General features: G+C 40.1%; 1 protein-coding gene across 3 annotated transcripts in view; it reads right to left on the bottom strand.

The window, feature by feature from the left end:
- Window positions 1–22,620, bottom strand: part of LOC122541795 (AP2-associated protein kinase 1-like) — a 53,843-nt gene that overhangs the window by 8,652 nt on the left and 22,571 nt on the right. For all 3 annotated transcript variants that reach the window (XM_043678781.1, XM_043678782.1, XM_043678784.1), the window contains exons 3-10: window positions 17,455–17,563; window positions 12,090–12,232; window positions 11,880–12,001; window positions 2,082–2,163; window positions 1,804–1,936; window positions 1,618–1,721; window positions 899–978; window positions 472–707 (exon numbers count right to left, since the gene is read on the bottom strand). In XM_043678781.1, coding sequence (XP_043534716.1) covers window positions 472–707; window positions 899–978; window positions 1,618–1,721; window positions 1,804–1,936; window positions 2,082–2,163; window positions 11,880–12,001; window positions 12,090–12,232; window positions 17,455–17,563 — 1,009 coding nt within the window. The remainder of the gene's footprint in view (window positions 1–471; window positions 708–898; window positions 979–1,617; window positions 1,722–1,803; window positions 1,937–2,081; window positions 2,164–11,879; window positions 12,002–12,089; window positions 12,233–17,454; window positions 17,564–22,620) is intronic.

Genomic DNA, 22,620 nt, shown 5'->3' with positions numbered 1-22,620 from the left:
CAATTCCTGGCAAATATAAATTCCCTTAAGTTCAGGTCCTTCAGCCACTGTTACCTCAGGGAGATTGCTTGTGTCTTCCCCAGTGGGCACAGATCTGAAGTACCCATTTAATTCCTCTGCCATTTCTTTGTTCCTAGTAATATATTCCCCTGTTTCTGTCTTCAAGGGCCCAATTTTAGTCCTCACCATTTTTTGCCCTGCACATACTTAAAAAAGCTTTTACTATCCTCCTTTATATTATTGGCCAGTTTACCTTCGTACCTCATTTTTCCTCTGCGTATTTCCTTCTTAGTAATCTTCTGTTGCTCTTTAAAAGCTTCCCAGTCCTTAGTTTTCCCACTTATCTTTGCTATGTTGTCCACAAATGCTACTTTGTGGACAAGAGATAAGAAAGGAATTAGCTGTAACCAAGTGACTTTAAATCTGAAAAATATTTTGAAAGATTATACAGATATGTACATAAATACATACCTGATGGTTGAGGGGTCAACTGTGCAGCTGAGGGTTGAGGGGTCAACTTTGCAGCTGAGGGTTGAGGGGCCAACTGCGTGGCTGAGGGTTGAGGGGCCAACTGTGTAGTAGATCGCTTCCTTGGAGTCACAGCAGGTTGAATCGTCAGAATGCTTGAAGATGGAGTTGGTTGGCCAGCTTTTGGCCTTTGGCGAGGTGCTATTGAGGTCTCTGTCGTTGGTACTGGGTCAGTAAGCCTATGTAAGATTTATAATAACAGTAAATTTATAATTATCAACAATAAGTAAAAGGCTACATTTCTACGCCCAAAGCTGGTACACACAAGTCCAGACTACAGTGTGAAAGACATCAGGAAATTTACTGTGAACAGATACTTTAAAATGGAACAAAACTCAAATTTAGCTATACAATGCAGTGACCAGTCTACCTTGCTCGTGGTTGAGACTTTTTAGCAGCAACTTCACTAGTTTTTACTGGTATTGGCATTTTCACTGGAATCGATACATTCTGGAAAAAAGTAACACATCTTGAACATATCTATCCTTCCTTCTCAAAACGTAAAATATAACTTTTAAATATAAAATACAGAATGCTGATTCAAAATCAAACAGTCTCAGCAGGAAAGTAATCAAAGTGTTTGGATTTGGTGAAATTTAAAAGAAAATGCTCCAAATTTCAAGTTTTACTCCTTTACCCAATTCGGCTGCAAAGATTGATCAATTTGAAGCACTTCACTTCCAAAGTCTATATTTGCTTTTATGAAAGCCCAACATACAGAATATCCAGTACTTATGCTTCACGAACCATCTTCAGACTATTTATTGAGTTACAAAAAGGAATTCTCTAAAGAATTTACAATCAGGATGTACAAATTGAAGCAAAACCTTACCAATATTCACTAAAACTGCATTATAAAATCACAAATACAACAGGAACTAACGTACCAGCTCCTCAATTTGGTCATAATGTCAATAACTAACTTGTACCTTTTATACCATCCACATACATTAGATTGCACGTCTGACAATCTAGATAATCTAGCATCATCTTCACTGAATTGTCAAAATAGGCTCTACACAAGTTACTCCTATCAGAAGATTGTCTCTTCCTGGCTATTAATGAAACCAAGCAAGCAAACATACTTACATTGACATTCTTAACTGGGCACATCCTCTTTGACATCCTAAATGTGAAGAAAGAAACCTGATAAATATCAGGTCTATTGTCTGGATCTGCCTCAAGTATATATCCTGCAAAAAGGTAACAAACTAAATTACCCAATGAAAATTAATTAAAGCAGTGAAAAATTAATTTGAAGAGCTGAATACTTACGAATTAAACAATGCATTTCATTGGAATACTTAGAATTATCTGGAATTGTAAAATTTGCGTCACAGATAGCTACTTGGCTTTCTCCAAATGGCAAGGTAAAAAAGCAAAGTTTGTAAAGTAAGCATCCAAGGGCCTAAAAGATACAAATAAGAGAAATTATCTAAAAAAAAGGTTCAATTTCACTCCACATAACAGATCAAATTCATTCTAAGAACTCAACTGAGATAGGTAAAGCACATAACACATGCATTCCGAGAAGCAAATCAATTCTTACATACCCATATGTCAGCTTTAGTAGTAATGGATTTTCCACTGTAAAGGTTAACCATTTCTGGTGCTCTATATGACAGTGTCGTATACCTGAAAATTAGAGCAAGATAACTTATTTATGTAAAACAAGCACAATATTTTGTAAGGACCATGCCCTTTCCCCACTGTTGGCTTAGTGTACATCATCGCAGTATGTTGACTTGTGTTTAGGCTACTTTAGTCAGAGTAATTTACATTTATACAAAATATTTAATGTCCCTTGCCATTCATAGAAGCTTCAGCCAAACAAAATTTTAAACCAAACAACATTAGAAGAGGTGATCAAATATTTCAAGAGCTACTGAAGGAACTACAGGACCTACAAAGCCATCGGACCAACTCAGCCAGGCCACCAGATAGCTTCATCTGATCTAGTCCCATTTGCCAGCACTTGGCCCATATCCTCTAAACCCTTCCCATTCTTATATCCATCCAGATAACTTTCACATCTTCTAATTGTACCAGCCTCCACCATTTCCTCTGGCAGTTCATTCCATACACGCACCGTCGTGTGAGTGAAAAGAATTATCCCTTAGGTCCCTTTTATTTCATAGAATAGAATCCCTACAGTGAGTAAACAGGTCCTTTGGCCGAACAAGTCCACACCAACCCTCCGAAGAGTATCGCATCAAAACCCATTCCACTTCCCATTTACCCTTGACTAATGCATCTAACCCACACACTCCTGAACACCACAGGCAATTTAGCATGGCCAATTCACCTGACCTGCACATCTTTGGATTGTGGGAGGAAACCGGACCACCCGGAGGAAACCCACGGACACGGAGAATGTGCAAACTCCACACAAATAGTCACCCAAGGCTGGAATTGAACCCAAGTCCCGTGTGCTGCGAAGCAGCAGTGCAAATCACTGAGCCACTGTGCCGCCTTCTCCCCTCTCACCCTAAACCTATGCCCTCTATGGACTCCCCCATGCCAGGGAAAGGACTTTGTCTATTTGTCCTATCCATACCCCTCATGATTTAGAAACCTCTAGAAGGTCACCCCTCAATCTCCGATGATCCAGGGAAAACAGCCCCAGTCTATTCAACATTTCTAACCGACAACATCCTTGAAATTCTCTTCTGAACCGTTTCAAGTTTCACAACATCTTTCCGAAAGGAAAGAGACCAGAATTGTATGCAACATTCCAACAGTGGCCTAACCAATGTCCTGTACAACTGCAAATTAACCTCCCAACTGCTCTATTCAATACTCTGACCAATAAAGAAAAGCATACCAAATGCCTTCTTCACTATCCTATCTACCTGCGACTCTACTTTCAAGGAACAATGAACCTGCACTCCAAGGTTTCTTTGTTCAGAAACACTCCCGAGAACTTTACCATTAATTGTCTAAGTCCTGCTCGGATTTGCTTTTCCAAAATGCAGCACATCGCATTTATCTAAATTCAACTCCATCTGCCACTCCTCAGCCTGTTAGCCCATCTGATCAAGGATCTTGAGGTAAACTTCTTTGCTGTCCACTACATCTCCAAATTTGATGTCAATTGCCAACTTATTAACTATACCTCCTATGTTCACATCCAAATTATTTATATAAATGACGAAAAGTAGTGGACCCAGCACTGATCCTGGTGGCACTCCACAGTTCACAGGCCTCCGGTCTGAAAAACAACCCTCCACACCACCCTCTCTTCCATCTTCGAACCAGTTCTGTATCCAAATGTTCAAAGAGTCCGCTGGTACCTTGGACGAGTACGCCACCACCGTCACAGACTTTATCAGCAAGTGTGTGGAAGACTGCATACAGAGGACGTCAATCCAGGTGTTCCCCAACAAGAAATCTTGGATGAATCAGGACATACAGAATCTGCTAAAAATCAGGCATGAGGCCTTCAGACCAGGAGACCCACTCAAATATAAGAAATCCAAATATGACATTTCCAGAACTATTAAGACAGCAAAGGCCCAAGACTGAACCAAACGAGAGACCCAGACAGACACCTATCAACTATGGCAAGGACTGAATGACATCACAGGGTCTAAAAAGAGACCGTGAAAGATAGCAGACGATGACACATCCCTCCCAGATCATCTCAAATGACTTCTATGCTCACTTTGAGCAGAATTTTGGCGGAGAGGTAACACCTATATTGACAAGTCCTGATGAACCTATCCCAACAGTCACTGCATCAGAGGTCAGATCAGTTTTCCTTCGTGTGAATCCAAGGAAAGCGATGGAACCAGATGGAGTACCAGGGTGTGTACTCAGGGCATGCGCAGATCAACTGGCAGAGGTCTTCTGGGACATCTTCAACCTCTCCCTGCAGCAGGCCACTATCCCTGCCTGTTGCAAGAGGGCCAACATCACTCCTGTGCTTAAGGCAGCTCATGCAGCATGTCTCAATGACTACCCCCCAGTGGCCCTAACTTTAGTGGTCATGAAGTGCTTTGAAAGGCTGGTCATGGCATTAATCAACTCCAGCCTCCCCACTACTCTTTACCCACTCCAATTTGCCTATCAGACCAACAGATCCACATCAGATGCCATATCACATGCCCTTCACCCCTCTCTAGAACATCTTGACACCAAGAACAGCTACATAAGAATCCTACTCATTGACTACAGTTCAGCCTTCAACACTATTATCCCCTCAAGTCTGATTACTAAACTTAGTGATTTCGGACTAAGCCCCACTCTCTGCAACTGGAGCCTCAGTTTCCTGGCTACAATCAGTGAAGACTGGGGACAATATTTCATCCTCATTAACACACAACACTGGAGCCCCCCAGGGATGCGTACTCAGTCCCCTACTGTACTCACTGTATACCCATGACTGCGTCGCCAAATATCAGACTAATGCTATTTACAAGTTTGTTGATGACATCACCATAGTCAATCTCAGATAGTAACGAAACAGTCTACAAATGGGAAGTGGAAGACCTGGAAAAATGGCACACTGAGAACAACCTAGCTCTCAATGCCCACAAAACCAAGGAACTCATTATTGACTTTCGGCGGGATGTTACGCATACCCCCCTCCCCACATTAACAGCACAGAGGTGGAATGAGTGGACAGCATCAAGCTCATGGGAGTGGTCACCCACAACAAGATTTCTTGGACGCACTGGTTACAAATGCCCAACAATGTCTCCTCTTCCTCAGACAGCTGATGAAATTTGGCATGACGGTGAATACCCTTGCCAACTTTTATAGATGCGCCGTCGAAAGCATTCTGTCTGGATTTATCACTACCTGGTATGGCAACTGTACCATTCTAGACCGGAGACGGTTACAGAGAGTGGTGAACTCGGCCCTGATAATCACAAAGGCCAACCTCCCGTCTATAGAATCCATCTATCAGGCCCGCTGTCAAGGAAAGGCCGCCAGCATTCTCAAAGATCCATCCCACCCTGGCAATGTTTTTCTACAACCTCTACCATCGGGGAGAAGGTACAGAAGCTTGAATGCACAGCCGGTTTCAAAACAGTTTCTACCCTACTGTTGTTAGAATACTGAATGGACACACAAACTCTTAGCATTCGCCTATACTTGTGTTTTTGTTTTTGCCACTGTTTACCTATTATTTACTTACCTATGCTACTTAACTCTGATCTGCCTGCATTGCTCGCAAGACAAGGCTTTTCACTGTGCCTCGGTACCCGTGACAATAAATTCAATTCAATTCAAATGGCTAGGTCTCCCTGTATTCCATGAGACCTAACCTTGCTAACCAGTGTCCCATAAGGAACCTTGTCGAATGCATTATTGAAGTCCATATAGATCATGCCCACCACTCACCCCTCATCAACTCTCTTTGAATTTTTCGAAAATGTAACAATCAAGTTTGAGAGACATGATTTCCCACGCACAAAGCCATGTTGACTATCCCTAATCTGTCCTTGCCTTTCCAAATACATGTACATTCTGACCCTCAGGATTCCCTCCAACAACCGGCCCAACAACTGATGTCAGGCTCACCGGTCTATAGTTCTCACGCTTTTTCTTACCACCTTTCTTAAATAGGGGCACCATGTTAGCCAAACTCGAGTCTTCCAGAACCTCACCTGTGACTACTGATGCTACAAATATCTCAGCAATGGGCCCAGCAATCACTTCCCTAGCTTCCCACAGAGTTCTGGGTACACCTGATCAGTTCCTAGGGATTTATCCACTTCTTTGCATTTCAAGACATCCATCAATTTCCCCATATTGTATATCTTCCATGTCCTTCTCCATAGTAAAATAACTGATGCAAAATACTCGTTTAATATCTCCCCATCTCCTGCGACTCCACACATTGGCTGCTTTGCTGACCTTTGAGGGGCCCTATTCTCTCCCTCGTTAACCTTTTGTCCTTAATGTATTTTTAAAAAACTCTTTGGATTCTCCTTAATCCTATTTGCCAAAGCTATCTCATGTCTTCTTTCTCCTGATTTCCCTCTTAAGTATACTCCTACTGCCTTTATACTCGAAGGATACACTCCGTCTCTGGTAATTATAGACCAGTGAGCCTTACTTCAGTTGTTGGTAAAGTGTTGGAAAAGGTTATAAGAGATAGGATTTATAATCATCTAGAAAAGAATTATTTGATTAGGGATAGTCAGCACGGTTTTGTGAAGGGTCTGTCGTGCCTCACAAACCTTATTGAGTTCTTTGAGAAGGTGACCAAATAGATAGATGAGAGTAAACCGGTTGATGTGGTGTATATGGATTCAGCAAGGCGTTCGATAAGGTTCCCCACAGTAGGCTATTGTACAAAAAGCGGAGGAATGGGAATGTGGGAGATATAGCAGTTTGAATCAGTAATTGGCTTGCTGAAAGAAGACAGATGGTGGTGGTTGATGGGAAATGTTCATCCTGGAGTCCAGTTACCAATGGTGTACCACAAGGGTTAATGTTGGGTCCACTGCTGTTCGTCATTTTTATAAACTACTGGATGAGGGCGTAGAAGGGTGGGTTAGTAAATTTGCAGTCGACACTAAGGTCGGTGGAGTTGTGGATAGTGACGAAGGATGTTGTAGATTACAGAGAGACATAGATAAGCTGCAGAGCTGGGCTGAGAGGTAGCAAATGGAGTTTAATGTGGACAAGTGTGAGGTGATTATCTTTGGTCAGAGTAACTAGAATGCAAAGAACTGGGCTAATGGTAAGATTCTTGGTGGTGTAGATGAGCAGAGAGATCTCGGTGTCCAGGTATACAGATCTTTGAAAGTTGCAACGCAAGTTGACAGGGCTGTTAAGAAGGCATAGTGTTTTAGCTTTTATTAATAGAGGGAGGATCGAGTTCTGGAACCATGAGGTTATGCTACAGCTGTACAAAACTCTTTTGCAGCTCCACTTGGGGAGTATTGTGTACAGTTCTGGTCACCGCATTATAAGGAGGATGTGGAAGCTTTGGAAAGGGTGCAGAGGATATTTACTAGGATGTTGTCTGGTATGGAGGGAAGGTCTTACAAGGAAAGGCTGAGGGACTGGAGGCTGTTTTCGTTAGAGAGAAGAAGGTTGAGAGGTGACTTAATAGAGACATATAAGATAATCAGAGGGTTGGATAGGGTGGACAGGGAGAGCCTTTTTCCAAGAATGGTGACGGCGAGCACGAGGGGTCATAGCCTTAAATTGAGGGGTGATAGATATAGGACATATGTCAGAGGTAGTTTCTTTACACAGAGAGTAGTAAGAATATGGAATGCTTTGCCTGCAACGGTAGTAGATTCGCCAACTTTAAGTACATTTAAGTCGTCATTGGACAAGCATATGGAAGAACATGGAATAGTGTAGGTTAGACAGGCTTCAGATTGGTATAACAGGTCGGCGCAACATCGAGGGCCGAAGGGCCTGTACTGTGCTGTAATGTTCGATGCAGTCTATACCTGGCATATGCTTCCCTCTTTTTCTTAACTAAAACTTCAATTTCACTAGTCATCCAGCATTCCCAACACCTACCAGACTTTCCTTTCACCCTAACAGGAATATATTGTCTCTGGACTCTCATTATCGAAGGCTTCCCATTTTCCAGCCGCCCCTTTACCTGCAAACATCTGCCCTCAATCAGCTTTTGAAAGTTCCTGCCTAAAACTGTCAAAATTGGCCTTACTCCAATTTAAGACTTCATCGCTATTTTAAACTAAAACGAACAGAATTATGGTCGCTGGCCCCTAAGTGCTGCCCCACTGACACTTCAGTAACCTGTCCTGCCTACCCCTCTGACTCCATGACCATCTTGCAAGGAGGAATTAATGACAATTGAATAGGTGTAGGGAGGAAATTCTAAAATTAGTATGAGAATGGCTGGAGACAGGAACATCTATGATTGAAGAAGATTAATTAAGAGGCTATTGGAGGAGAAGTGAGATCTCGCAGCTGTAGGAGATTATAGGGAACGAGCGGGGTAAAGTCATGGACTAGGGTGGTGGCGTGTTTAGGATTTAAATCAAAGACAAGTTTTAAAATTCAGTGGCTGCCAGACAAGGAGCCAGTGTAAAATAGTAAGCACAAGGAGGATGGGTGAACAGCATTTGATGACTGTTAGACCATGGGTAGCAGAGTGTTGGATATTCAAGTTTAGTGGGTGTCAAGTGCAATACCAACTGTATGAGCATTGGAATTGTCAAGGCTAGAGTTAACAAAGACATGAATGAGAATTGCAGCTGCTTATAAATTTAAATAGAGGTGGAATCCATTTAATGATGGAAGAGGAAATAGGATGTGAAATTGTATTACAATATTGAGAATGATGTGGATAAGCTTTAGACAGTAGCCTGGGTGAGGAAAAAGAGTCGATGGCTCAGGACCAGCTTAAGGCTTCATCTTTCCAAATGTTTAGTTAGAATCAGTGCTGTTCATCAATTCTGGTTATTTGACAAGCAGGTGGATGAATCAGAGACAAGAAAGGAATGGAGGGTGGTGGTTGCACGTTAGAGCTAGATGTGGCTTAGTAATTATAATTAAAGTGCAGAATTTGAAAATATTCCAAATTAAAATTGAGCTAGATCATACTCCCTGCACTTAAAAAGTATAGAAAAAAAAACCCCACCTGGATTAAAACAAAATAGCATGTCGGTGATTGGCATTTCTTCCACGTCTCTTTTGATTGGCTAAGCAGTTTAAAATCAATAGATAATATTACAGTTGAACAATAAAGTTTGGAGATTCATTTAAAATACTTAAATGAATTAGTTCAATAGAATGGAGATGGCTAATCAGTCGACGTGTTGTTGCTGTACTGTAGGTCAGCTGGAGGATGCTAGAGTGATCCACAGTGACTACAACTGCAAAAAGTATTGGTTGAGGTTTGAGGAATTTCAGCCAAAAATGCTGAATAGATATTGTGACACACCAGGAAGGGAAGAGGTACTGGGCAATGATTTAGGAGGCAGTTACATCCTTTAACTTAATTACATCAAATGTGGTCTGTAGTCAGGCACAGGAGGGTGCAACTGTGAACAAGGCAGGCACTGGGATCCAAAAAGAGAGATATGGAGGAGCTTCAGCCAGAGCTCATATCCAGTAGGCATGAGGTTCATGTTCCTGCAATGGATTAGAGCACAGAATGCAGGAAGGATGAGTGAACTGACCAAGCACCGTGGTACAGAGCGGCACTTAAGTGGGGGAAGAGAAATAAAGTGCTAATAAGATTACAGAAATGAATGCATGACTGCAACAGAGGTATAGGATGTGGATTTCAGGCAGTGGCACACTGGCAATCAGTACAGGTGCAAGTGGGATCTGTACCAGTGTAACTGTGCTCTTGCTGACCACACAACCAGCGAAGCAGAAAGGACATTAGAATTTTTTTAAAATGGGGATAAGGGATCAAACTTAGGAAGGTATGGTAAATCGAAGAATAGACTCAACTCCAAAGAGCAGGCAACCTACAGAATGTGGACTACAGTGTTTCAAGAAAGCAGCTCACTACCACCTTCTCAGGGGTAAGTAGGGACAGGCAATAAAATTGCTGGCCAGCGAGTGATGCCCAGACCTCACAAGTGATTAAAAACATTATAAACAGACTGATCTAGGGGAAAAAAGTACTTAAATCTCAGAGTAAACCAACAGATAATTAAATATTTTTTAAAAAGAATAAAGTTAAAGGCTCTGTATCTGAATGCATGTAGCATTCAAAACTAAACAGATAAACTGACAGCATAAGTAGAAAGGAATAAACTTAATCTAGTAGCCATTACAAATAAATGGGTACAAGATGATGTAGATCAGGACCTGAATCTTGAAGAATACAGGATAATTAGGAAGGACAGGAATGTAGAAAAAAAATGGAGGGTGGCTTGGTTAGTTAATGATGACCTAAATTCAAGAAACCAGATTTACAGTTTGGGGAAGAGATGAGAAATGATTAAGGCAAGAGTAACTTGTACGATTGGTGTACAAGCCACCTAAGAGTAACCACATAATAGGTGGTTCATAAAGGAGGAAATAAGAAGAGTATATTAGAAAGGCACAGCTATAAACCATGGGAGATTTTAATATACATATCAACTACAAATGTTAGCTTGACAGAAGGCAGCCTAGATGAGGAGTTCATAGAATACTTTCAGGACAGTTTTTTAGAACCGTATGTTCTGGAGCCAACGGGATAGTAGACTTTACAAGCCTGGTTTTGTGCAATGAGATGTGATTAATGAATTATTTCGGAGCGAAATCACAATCATTGGCACTGCAGGTATGGACAATCCCATTGTTAAGTCACAGCAAGTCCCATTAGATTGAAAGACAGTGAATGCAACTCCTTTATTCAAAATGGAGGGAGACAGAAAGCAGAAAACTGTAAACCAAGGTTTGTAGCTCAGGTTGAGGTTTGGGTGTAGGTTTGCTCGCTGAGCTGTAGGTTTGATATCCAGACGTTTCATTACCTGGCTAGGTAACATTATCAGTGGTGACCTCCAAGTGAAGCGAAGCTGTTGTGTCCTGCTTTCTATTTATATGTTTGTCCTGGATGGGATTCCAGAGGTTTATGGTGATGTCATTTCCTGTTTGTTTTCTGAGGGGTTGATAGATGGTATCTAGATTTGTGTGTTTGTTTGTGGCATTGTGGTTGGAGTGCCAGGCCTCTAGGAATTCTCTGGCATGTCTTTGCTTAGCCTGTCCCAGGATATATGCGTTGTCCCAGTCGATTTCTTTTTCCTCCATGTATAGGGCTACGAGGGAGAGAGGGTCGTGTCTTTTTGTGGCTAGCTGGTGTTCTTGTATCCTGGTGGCTAACTTTCTTCCTGACCAATAAACCAATTAGCTTAGCATCTGACATAGGAAAAATTTTAGAAATTATTAAAGGTATAACAGACCACTTAGATAGGTTCAAGGTAAATAAGGAATAGACGACATGGTTTTGTTGAAGGGAATCTTTTGGAGCTGTTTGAAGGGCTAACACATCTTGCAGTTTAAGTATTCAGGTTTCCAGAGGCATTTGATAAGGTGCCACAAAGGTTATTGCAAGAAATAAAGGGATAGCACATTGTATTGGATAGAAAACTGAATAGCTAAAAGGAAGGAGATAGCAGATACATATGGGTCTTTTTCAAGTGAGCAGAATGTAACAAGTGCACCATAGGTAACAGTACTGGGACCTCAACTGTTACAATTCGTGGTACTGAAAAATAAGTTGTAATAATTTGTAACTCAGGAAATCAGTTATATTACTAAAAATGACAAAGCCAATATGCAAAAAAGGAAAGAGATGCAAATCAACAGATAACTGTCACAGAGCCATACAAATAGCATTTTAACTAACCTCAGGTCCTTTTTGAGTCGATAATTTAAAAGGCGTCTGATTTTACAAAAAAACTTACTTTTTTATTTCTTCTTCAACAGCACTGACTCCTTCCATCTGAGGATGTATAACTCTATTTGTTGCGCTTCCAAAATCACAGAGGACATAACTACCACTATCATGAAGTAGAAGATTTTCCACCTAGGACCGAACAGAAAGTGCAACTTTTTAAAAAAAAAATACACATGTGGAAGAAATTTTAGTTCAATCTTTCTCAAATAATTCTCACCTTGAGATCTCTATGAATAATTGGAGGTTTGCACTGATGTAGCCTCGCCACCGCTTCACAAAGATCACAAAATATTTGCAACACCTCCATTTCAGTAAAGCCAGAATGCAATCGTTGATTCATTAAGTTGACCACTTGACCACCTATGACAACAACAAAGCCTGGTGGATTAAACTGCACTTTTGATTTATCAACTGAAACCCAGCACTACCAATTTACTTAATGGCTATTGAAGTATTGCTCTTGACAGCCCAAGGTCTGAACTTTTCACCTTTAATCAATCAATCACTTTGTTTTATTCAAGCTTTTTATAGGTGAACAAGAGGGAAAAGTGAAATAGAGCTAAAACTAAACAGAAAAAAAAAGTTTATAGCATCACACGTAGTAAACAGGGAGATGATGAAACTATTAAAAAGGTCAAAACCAATGGTTGAAAAAGGATGATTAGTGGAGCAGAGTTAACATATTCAGATTCTTTAGAGATGGGAAGAATAAAGCGCCCTGCATAGACAGGTTTATCAGTTTTAACAATCAACTTAGCTGACCAACCTAACAAAATTCTCGGATGAAATACTTTGTATTCCAGAGCATTAAGGATGTTTAAGGATAACATTGTTATTTGTAGACAAGAATTATGAAGATACCATTCAATATTGGAAAGATATTACCAAACTTAAAAAAATATTTATTTCCTTCTAAGAATCATTAGGTCCTGTAAATATAGACCTTTTCGCCTATATCAGTACCTGCTGAACTATGGAACTGAGTATTAGGAGGTAAAACATATAACAGTCACAATTAAAGTGGCCAGGGAAAGTGAACGTTTGCATGATAAACAATATTAATAACTTAGTCGAGACCCTGATATCGAAAGTCATGTGATACAGTGCATTTAAATTTCCGTTAATAAATGTAATTGATCAAAAGCTAAAAAGTAGTTACAATTCAAGCTGGAGAACAATGTGTGTAAGAAGCTTGCTGTGGAAAGAAAATGATGCTTGATCACACAAGACAGGCTATACTTGGATTGAGAAGATAACTAATCAATGATCCACAAATTCAATGATTTAAATTCAGAAATTCAAAACAAACTCATCACCGGCGATAATAAACTTGGAGCAGTAGTCACAGAAATCTACTGGGAAATCTATAAAGGAACAGTTAAGATGAAACTGTTAAGTTTAAAAAAAGCGGCAGTTGAAATCTAATACAGACAACTCTAACATATTATAAAACGGAGTTAAAATGGACAAAAAAAAAGATAATTGAAAGGTATAGCTACATCACAGACAACAGACTGGACAGATGTCAAATTGCTGTGTAGTAGCAGCAATGCATTAGTAGATCATTTAAGATAAAGTGTAAAGGTTAAAAGTAAAACTGCACAGCATTCTAGTAAACAGCATCCTACAGTAATGTATTGCATTTGGTCACATACAGAAAACATTCAAGGCATAATCACAAAATAGACAGAACCACAACAGTGACTCAATCTGGTAGAGTGAGACCAGAGTCTCTGGTAGAGTCTTTGCTCTATCCTTTGACAGCAGCAAAGATGATACTACATCAAACGGCTCAAATGATAAATTAAATCTGATGATATCCATTTCATGATGTTAGGAAGTTGTACATATTAGGGAAGTGAAACCAACATTTTTGTCAATGATGTCAAACAATCTGCAAATGCTGTAGGAGCTCGAGCACAAACATTCACCAAAACATTGAATTTTTTGAAAGGATCCTGTACAAGTAACAAATAAAGGTTCTGCTTACTAAAATTCACTAAAGTCAATCCAGGCAGCTTTACCTGACCAACAGGTAACACCTGAATAATTATACGTATATCAAGTATTTAACAATTCCGTTCTTATGAAATAATTTATAGACTTAATCCTGAGCAAGACCACTGGACAGAAGAGTGCAGGGTAGATCATCGGTCAAACAGGCAGGAGATTTTGTGAAGTGCAGAACCATTGGATTCTTGATATGGCATTAACAATGACTATTAACCAATGAAAGAAGACTAACATAGAAACAAATTAGGAGCAGGCCAGTCGTTCAAGTCTGTTCAACCAGTTAACAACATCATGGCTGATCTGATTGAGCCCACAACTCCACTTTCTCTTCTACTGCTAACAACTGCAGACTCCTTCCAGAGTTAAGAATCTTTCTACCTGCCTTAAAAATATCCATTGGTCTTGCCTCCATCCTCTCTGGAGAAGTGTTCAAAACTCCAAACGCTCAGAAATAAATTATCTTCATGTCCCTTTTAAATGGGCAACCCCCTTTTTTTTTAAAAAAAAACATTGCGTCCCTAGTTCTAAGCCTTCCCATGAGAAAACACCCTTTCAGCATCCGTCCAGTCAAGTACCCTTAGGATCTTAAATATTTCAGTAACATTGCTTCTCATTATTCTAAACTTCACTGGATACAAGCCCACCTGTCCAACCTTTCCACCTAAGACAACGCCCTTAGCCCAGGAATCAGTTATGAATCTTTTGTGAACTGCTTTTAATGTATTTAGACCATCTGTTAAATAACACAACCAAAACAATGTGTACTTCAAATGTGGTCTTACTAATACCTTGCATAACTGTAGCAAAAACATCCTTCATTTACATTCCATTCACCTTGTAATAATCACTTGCCACACTGACTTGTAACTTTACAATTCATATAGTAGGACACCCAATCCTCTTGTTCTCAGAGTTCTGAAATCTTTTTCCATTTAAATAATTTTTTTTGTATTCCATGAAAGTGCACAATTTCACGTGTTCCAATATTAGTGAGTTTTGAGAAGATTTGCAGAGCTCAGGTTGAGGTTCCAGATGTAAGTTTGTTCGCTAAGCTGGAAGTTTCATTTTCAGATGTTTCATCACCATACAAGATAACAATGTCAGTGAGACTCCAGATGAAGCACTGGTGGCATGGCTCACTTTCAATTTGTGTGTTTAGGTTTCCTTGGGTTGGTGATGTTATTTCCTATGTTGACATCATTTCCTGATGTTTTTCTCAGAGGGCGGTAAATAGCATCAAGGTAAAGGTGTTTGCCAATAGAGTTTTGGTTGGAATGCCATGCTTCTAGGAATTCTCATGCATGTCTGTTTGGCTTGTCCTAGGATGGATGTGTTGCCCCATTCAAAGTGGTGTCCTTCCTCATCTGTCGGTAAGGATACTAGTGAGAGTGTGCCATGTCATTTTGTGGCTAGTTGATGTTCATGTATCCTGGTGGCTAGTTTTCTGCCTGTTTGCCCAATGTAGTGTTGTTACAGTTCTTGCAAGGTATTTTGTATAAGACATTAGTTTTGCTTGCTTTCTGTATAGAGTCTTTCAAGTTCATTAGCTGCTGTTTTAGTGTGTTAGTGGGTTTGTGGGCTACCATGATGCCAAGGGTCTGAGTAGTCTGGCAGTCATTTCCAAGATATCTTTGATGTAGGGGCAAGTGGCTAGGGTTTCTGAATAGGTTTTATCTGCTTGTTTGGGTTTGTTGCTGCAAAAATATTGATGGATTGTGTTCATTGGGTACTCGTCCTTTTTTTAATACACTATATAGGTGATTTCCCTCTGCTCTGCATAGCTCCTCTGTGCTGCAGTGTGTGGTGGCTCGGTGAAATAATGTTCTAATGCAGCTTCGTTTGTGAGCATTGGGATGATTGCTTCTGTAGTTCAATATTTTGTCCGTATGTGTTGTCTCCCTGTGGGAACTATGAAGAGCAGAGGAAAATCACCTATACAGTGTATTCAAAAAGAATGGGTACCCAATGAACACAGTCCGCCGATTTCTCAGCAACAAACCCAAAAAAGCAGACAAAACGCATCCAGAAACTCTAGCCACTCTCCCCTACATCAAAACATCTTGGAAATGACTGCCAGACTACTCAGAACTTTTGGCATCATGGTATCCCACAAACCCACCAAAACACTAAAACAGAAGCTAATGAACTTGAAAGACAACAAGCAAAACTAATGTCATTTCCAAAATACATTGCAAGAATCATAAACACTATATTCGACAACATGCAGAAAACTATGATACATGAACATGATACATGAATATCAACTAGCCACAAAAAGACATGACCCACCCTCACTAGTATCTTTACATACGGATGAGGAAGGATACCACTTCGACTGGGACAACACATCCATCCTAGGACAAGCCAAACAGAGACTCGCACAAGAATTCCTAGAAGCATGGCATTCTAACCGAAACTCCATCAACAAACACATTGACTTGGATCCCATTTACCACCCCCTGAGAAAAAGAACAGGAAATGATGTCACCACAGGAAATGGCATCACCAACCCAAGGAAACTTAAACACAAATAGAAAGCAGGCTATACCACCAGTGCTTCAACAGGAGGCTCACTGATGTTGTTAGAGTTTGGTGACGAAACGTCTAAAAATGAACCTTCCAACTCAGCGAGCAAATGTATATCCATTTCCAATATTATGCTTCATCTGTCAAATTGTTGACCACCCATTGACCTAAGTCTCTTTGTAGATTTGTTCTGTCCTTTTCACAACTTATTCTCCTATCATTGTGTCATCAAATTTAATAATCATTTTTCAAATAAGTAATTGAGACAAATTGTAAATAATTGAGACCACAGCACCAAATTACAAATTTAACCTATAAATTCTTTGGTGAAGGATTCAACCAGACATTTTAGATTTATCTTCATACATTATTTAGTTATTCACACACAAACAGGTTTCACTTGTTTACTTACATTTAGACTGCGCATGATTGAAAACATCAATATTATTCACCACGTTCCATTTCTATTTCCATTTTGTATGAGATTGTAAATTGATGGTATATTTTAGCATCATACAATGAAATATTAATCAGTTCACACTTTCTCTGAGGACTATTTTATGTAATTTTCTTTGTAAACTAAAATGGAAATATTTTAAAATCAAAGTGCTGTTTTTAAATGAGTTACAGAACTGTGTATGTAGTGTTTACACTGCTGCTTTGTTCATGCATTGGAAGAATATACTGAATCATATATTGGCACATGCTAAATCTATGCAGTGTGTAGATGGTCTCATCTTCAGCTGTAGATCAGGATAGAAAATATATACCAACCTTTTTGACAGGGTGAAGCCTCCAAGTAACAGCATTAAATAAAAGGTATACATGGGCATAAAAGACAAAATTATAGGTAAGTTACATGTAACTTACATGTAACATTAAACAATATTTCACTGAAGTATTAAATATTACACAGATAACCAATATAATGGCTGGAAACATCACTTTTTGTATATATTGGCAATAAATGTTGTATTTTGTAGATAGATGCACGCATGCACAGATGTCAGAGAAACTACATAGAAAAATAAACATTAACAAACCTCTGCAGTATTCCATTAGAATTAGGACCTCCCATACATCACTGGCATTTATTGAGGTAACACTGGAGTCCAAGTAGTTAACAATATTTTTATGCCCAGACAGATCTTTCTGTTTATAAGAAAAAGTAAAGTATTTCAGCAATCTAAAGAAAGAAAACGTAATACATTGAAAATTTCATTTTTCATTATTTGAACTAAATGAACAAGGTACCAAACAAATTTTAGAAGCATGGACGAGTGAAATATATGGTCACATAACCCTTCACTTTTAGTGGGTTTGGTCTTATTTTTCATTCATCCAGGGGATAAGTGCTTTGCCAGCTTGGCCAGCATTTCTGGTCAATCCCTGGCTATCCACAGGCTGGTGGTGCACTGCCTTCTTAAACCACTACAGTCTATTTCATGTACATATAGCCATGATGAAATTAGGAGGAGAGTTCCAGGAGATTGATCCAGCAACACTAAATGAATAGTGGTGTATTTCGAAGTCAGGATGGGGAATAGCTTAGAAAGGGAACTTGCAGGGATGCTGTTCCTATGCATATTCTGCCCTTGCTCTTCAAAATGGTAGTGGTTATGGGTTTGGAAGGTGAATTTATGTAATGACCTTGAAAGATATCATGCATCGTTGCTACTGTGGAGAGAGAGAGTAACCTTTGTAGATGTTGTGCCAATTCAGTTTCTAGTCAACGTTAACATATAGGATATTGACAACAGTAATGCTATTGAAAGTCAAGGGCTGAACTACAATATTCAGCTACATACAAGAAAAATCACTTCTAACACAGGGTCCTCTGCTGAAAGAGTATCCCACATTTTCAGCTTAGTTTTTGGCATTTTTATTTCAAATAAGATACTGTGATTAAACATTGTTATGGACCAGGTCAGACCCCCTCAAAACATTTTAAGGTAGTCCAGACCCTAACTTTTTCTTATTTTAAAGGCAGATGTAGAGGGGATATTCAAGGAGTGACGCAGCTGGTCAAACCACTCAGCGATAAGCAAAACAGAACTTATGGGTGACACACGAACAAAAGAAAACATAATTTAGAACAACAGCTATTTGGAAACACAGCCAACTTGAAATTGCAACGTAACGAAGGAGCAGTTCCAATACCCACAACTACACACCTTGGCAAGTGGAAAATTCAAACTCAAGTTCATACAGACAGGAGAGATTGCAAGAAATATTTGTTGAAGCATGGAACAGTTTTCATATCAGTAGCTTCTCTGCTACTAGCAGTTTCTGACTGCCTGCTGAAACAAACCAAACTAGAAAAAACCTGAACTGGGAGAACTGGCCACTCCCCTGTCATAGTTCAAAAGGAGCCAGTTCCAGACATAATCGGCACCCTGCCTTTACAACCCCATTGGAAAAAAAACAAGATCAAAATAACCTTGTTAAAGGGGCTGCACTGTCACAAAGCCTTTTGTAACAATGTATCTAATTCCCTGTCTGATCAAGATACTATCGTAAAAACATTGAAATTTACATGGCTACAAAGAAACTAATATGTTGTTTCACTCCAGATTTTAACTTTAATATTAAACAATTGTGCAACCAAGTCTGGAACTACGCCGCATATCAAATAAAGATTTACATATACAATTTCCAACAACTTGACAGCTGAACATTTTATGAAGATTGAAGCCACCTTACGTATAGAACACATCAAAACTTCACACAAACTGCACCTCTTCAATAAGTAGCATTTGCCATCAAACTTTAGATATCATTGCTGTTCAAGTTTTGCAATATTAACTATTTCCATCTATCAATATGGAAGAGATCCCTGATTTATAAATATCCGACTTATGAATGCTGTGATTCATGAACATGATCCCGCACATATTTGTAAAAACTGAAGTCTTAACATATGAATACTTCTTGGACTTAAGAGCAATTGCCTTCCATTGTCCTACATTGTTCGTAATACAGAGCGCAATCAAATTGCAAATGGATCTTGTTCACAACCGGTGAACTGCTTCAATAGTCTAACGCATCCAAGTCTGATACAGGACCATATAATAGACCAGCATTCATTGTCCATTCCCAATTGCCCAGAGTGCAGTTGAGTCAAGCACTTTGGGTCTGGAGTTACACTGAGAAAATTTATAGCCTTAAATGTTGTCCTTAAACATTTAGACTAAATGTAATTTGAATTATAGAACACACTTGCTGCACACTAGAAAATGGTATGGCAGGGAGGGCAAGATAATTAAGAACATTTGCCTTAACATCAGTGAATTTGTACAAACAAGACACCGAGTGATAACATTCACAGCTGCTCCTTTGTGAAATTAATAAACAATGTTTAATTCTGATCTAGGAACGAAACTCTGTATCAATTAACTTCTCTCCTGAATTATTGCCCTTTGCCAAAGTCTGTCTAGTTCAGAACATGCAGTGCTTTCTTTAACTTTTCATTAACTTTTGGGTTTGTGACAGTAAACCGGTGTATACTAATAGCCTGTTTTTGATAGTACGATGAAGTAGCCTGCCAGGGCTCTTGAAGAGCTATGTTCTACTCTCCTGGATTATTAGAATCTGGTTAGCCTGGTTTATAGATGTCAGTGTTATGTTGTAACAGTGATGCTATTAGTAAATGAAGGGAATAATTAAAATTAAACTAAACTGTAAGAGTTTTTTTTAATCCTAGACCACCAAAGAGTACGATCTCCGGGACGAACCATGAGAGGGGCTCACAGACCTGAGTCCATAATGGATTCCCTGAACCGTCTCATTTCTGTACTTTAACACCATGTAGGCCAGGCCAGATGGGACGGCAGTTTCCTTCCCTAAAGGACAACAGTAAACCAAATAGTTTTTTTTCCTCCTGATTATTAATGATGGTTTCATGATTATCCATAAACTTTTAACTCTAGACTTTTTTTCTGTAAGCAAACACACCCTAGATTATAGAATTTGATTGTTTTTTGACGAAGGAAGCTTGCATATTGTGAACTGCTTGTAAAGTTCCAGATGAAAATTTCCAGCTTGCAATGCTAGGTGAATACAACTTTATACAAGTTGTGTTTTTATTAACACCATCAGCATACTGAAAAATACTGTGAGCAGAACTATGTTGCTTATTTTTCTCTTTCCTAAATAATTGCCCAAGTGCAGATTGTATTGCCTGCTCACTGATCTTTTGTTGGCATTTGAGAAGAGACAGCATTTTACTGGTAATGTCACTGGGAGACATGGGTTCAAATCTCACCATTTTGAAATTGGAGTTAATAAAAATCTGCAATTAAAAGCCTAATGACAATTATTTAAACATTGTTATTTGTCATAACTAAATCCTTCCAGTTGGGAAATGTCCTTTCGGAACTCTACCATCCTTATCTGGTCTGGCTTACATGTGACTGCAGACCCATCTCAATGTGGCTTGGCTCTTAACTGCCCTATGAAATGGCCCAATAAGCCACTCAGTTTAAGGGTAATTAGGAATGGATAATAAATGCTGACCTTGCTACTGAAACTCACATCCCAGGAGTAAGGAAAGATAATCAGTCAAAAAGAAAACAATTCATCACAAAAATTCCCCATAAACAAGTCCTCATACAGTCATGTTGTAGAAACATTGAACTCCAAGAAAAGATCCATTTCACCCTTCTCACAATGATTCCCAGAAGTAAAAACTATTAACAAAATACAACACGCAAAAACATCAATTTTTTGCCCATGTCTATCTTGCACTTCTGCAAGAGAAGCCACATTCTTCTCTCACTTCCCAACAATTCCCATGATTTTCATTTCCCTAATTTCCAAACACAGCAAGCTGATTCACATTTGGGTACGTGCAGCCTTTTTTTATTGAAGTCTTAAAATAGTTTTGTCCTATGCAAATCAGATGATCTACTCTCAGCTCTGCACCTGATGACCACATGCAAACAAACTGCTTCAAGACTGTCCAAAAAGGTTCCTATGGAAAAGATCACCAAATTGATGTTTGAGGTGCAATCAGGAAAGTGGACACCATGAGGGTTACTTGACATTGTCACAATCAACAACCAAGGAACAGGAGAATCGATGTTTCGGGCATAAGCCCTTCTTCAGGACCTGAAGAAGGGCATATGCCCGAAACGTCGATTCTCCTGTTCCTTGGATGCTGCCTGACCTGCTGCGCTTTTCCAGCAACACATTTTCAGCTCTGATCTCCAGCACCTGCAGTCCTCACCTTCTCCTCCATTGTCACAACCAACAAAATTGACACTTTTCATATGAGGTAAAAACAATGACTGCAGATGCTGGAAACCAGATTCTGGATCAGTGGTGCTGGAAGAGCACAGCAATTCAGGCAGCATCCGAAAAGCTTCGAAATCGACGTTTCGGGCAAAAGCCCTTCATCAGGAATAAAGCTTTATTCCTGATGAAGGGCTTTTGCCCGAAACGTCGATTTCAAAGCTTTTCGGATACTGCCTGAATTGCTGTGCTCTTCCAGCACCACTGATCCAGGAAAAGGAGCTAGGCAGGTCGGACAAGTCCGGACAGGTTAAGAGGACAGTGTGGAGCTGGAAGTTTGAAACTAGGATGAGGTGGGGGAAGGGGAAATGAGGAAGCTGTTGAAGTCCACATTGATGCTCTGGGGTTGAAAAGTTCCGAGGTGGAAGATGAGACGTTCTTCCTCCAGGCGTCTGGTGGTGAGGGAGTGGCGGTGAAGGAGGCCCGGGACCTCCATGTCCTAGGCAGAGTGGGAGGAGGAGTTGGGCCACGGGACGGTTTGGTTGATTGGTGCAGGTGTCTCGGAGATGTTCCCTAAAGCGCTCTGCTAGGAGGCGCCCAGTCTCCCCAATGTAGAGGAGACCGCATCGGGAGCAACGGATACAATAAACGATATTAGTGGATGTACAGGTAAAACTTTGATGGATGTGGAAGGCTCCTTTAGGGCCTTGGATAGAGGTGAGGGAGGAGGTGTGGGCACAGGTTTTACAGTTCCTGCGGTGGCAGGGGAAAGTGCCAGGATGGGAGGGCGTGGACCTGACCAGATAGTCAGGGAGGGAACGGTCTTTGCGGAAGGCGGAAAGGGGTGGGGAGGGAAATATATCCCTGGTGGTGGGGTCTTTTTGGAGGTGGCGGAAATGTCGGCGGATGATTTGGTTTATGCGAAGGTTGGTAGGGTGGAAGGTGAGCACCAGGGGCGTGCTGTCCTTGTTACGGTT

This window comes from Chiloscyllium plagiosum, chromosome 38 (assembly GCF_004010195.1).
Source record: "Chiloscyllium plagiosum isolate BGI_BamShark_2017 chromosome 38, ASM401019v2, whole genome shotgun sequence".
NCBI classification, from domain to species: domain Eukaryota; kingdom Metazoa; phylum Chordata; class Chondrichthyes; order Orectolobiformes; family Hemiscylliidae; genus Chiloscyllium; species Chiloscyllium plagiosum.
This window is presented reverse-complemented; position numbering and strand designations above follow the sequence as displayed.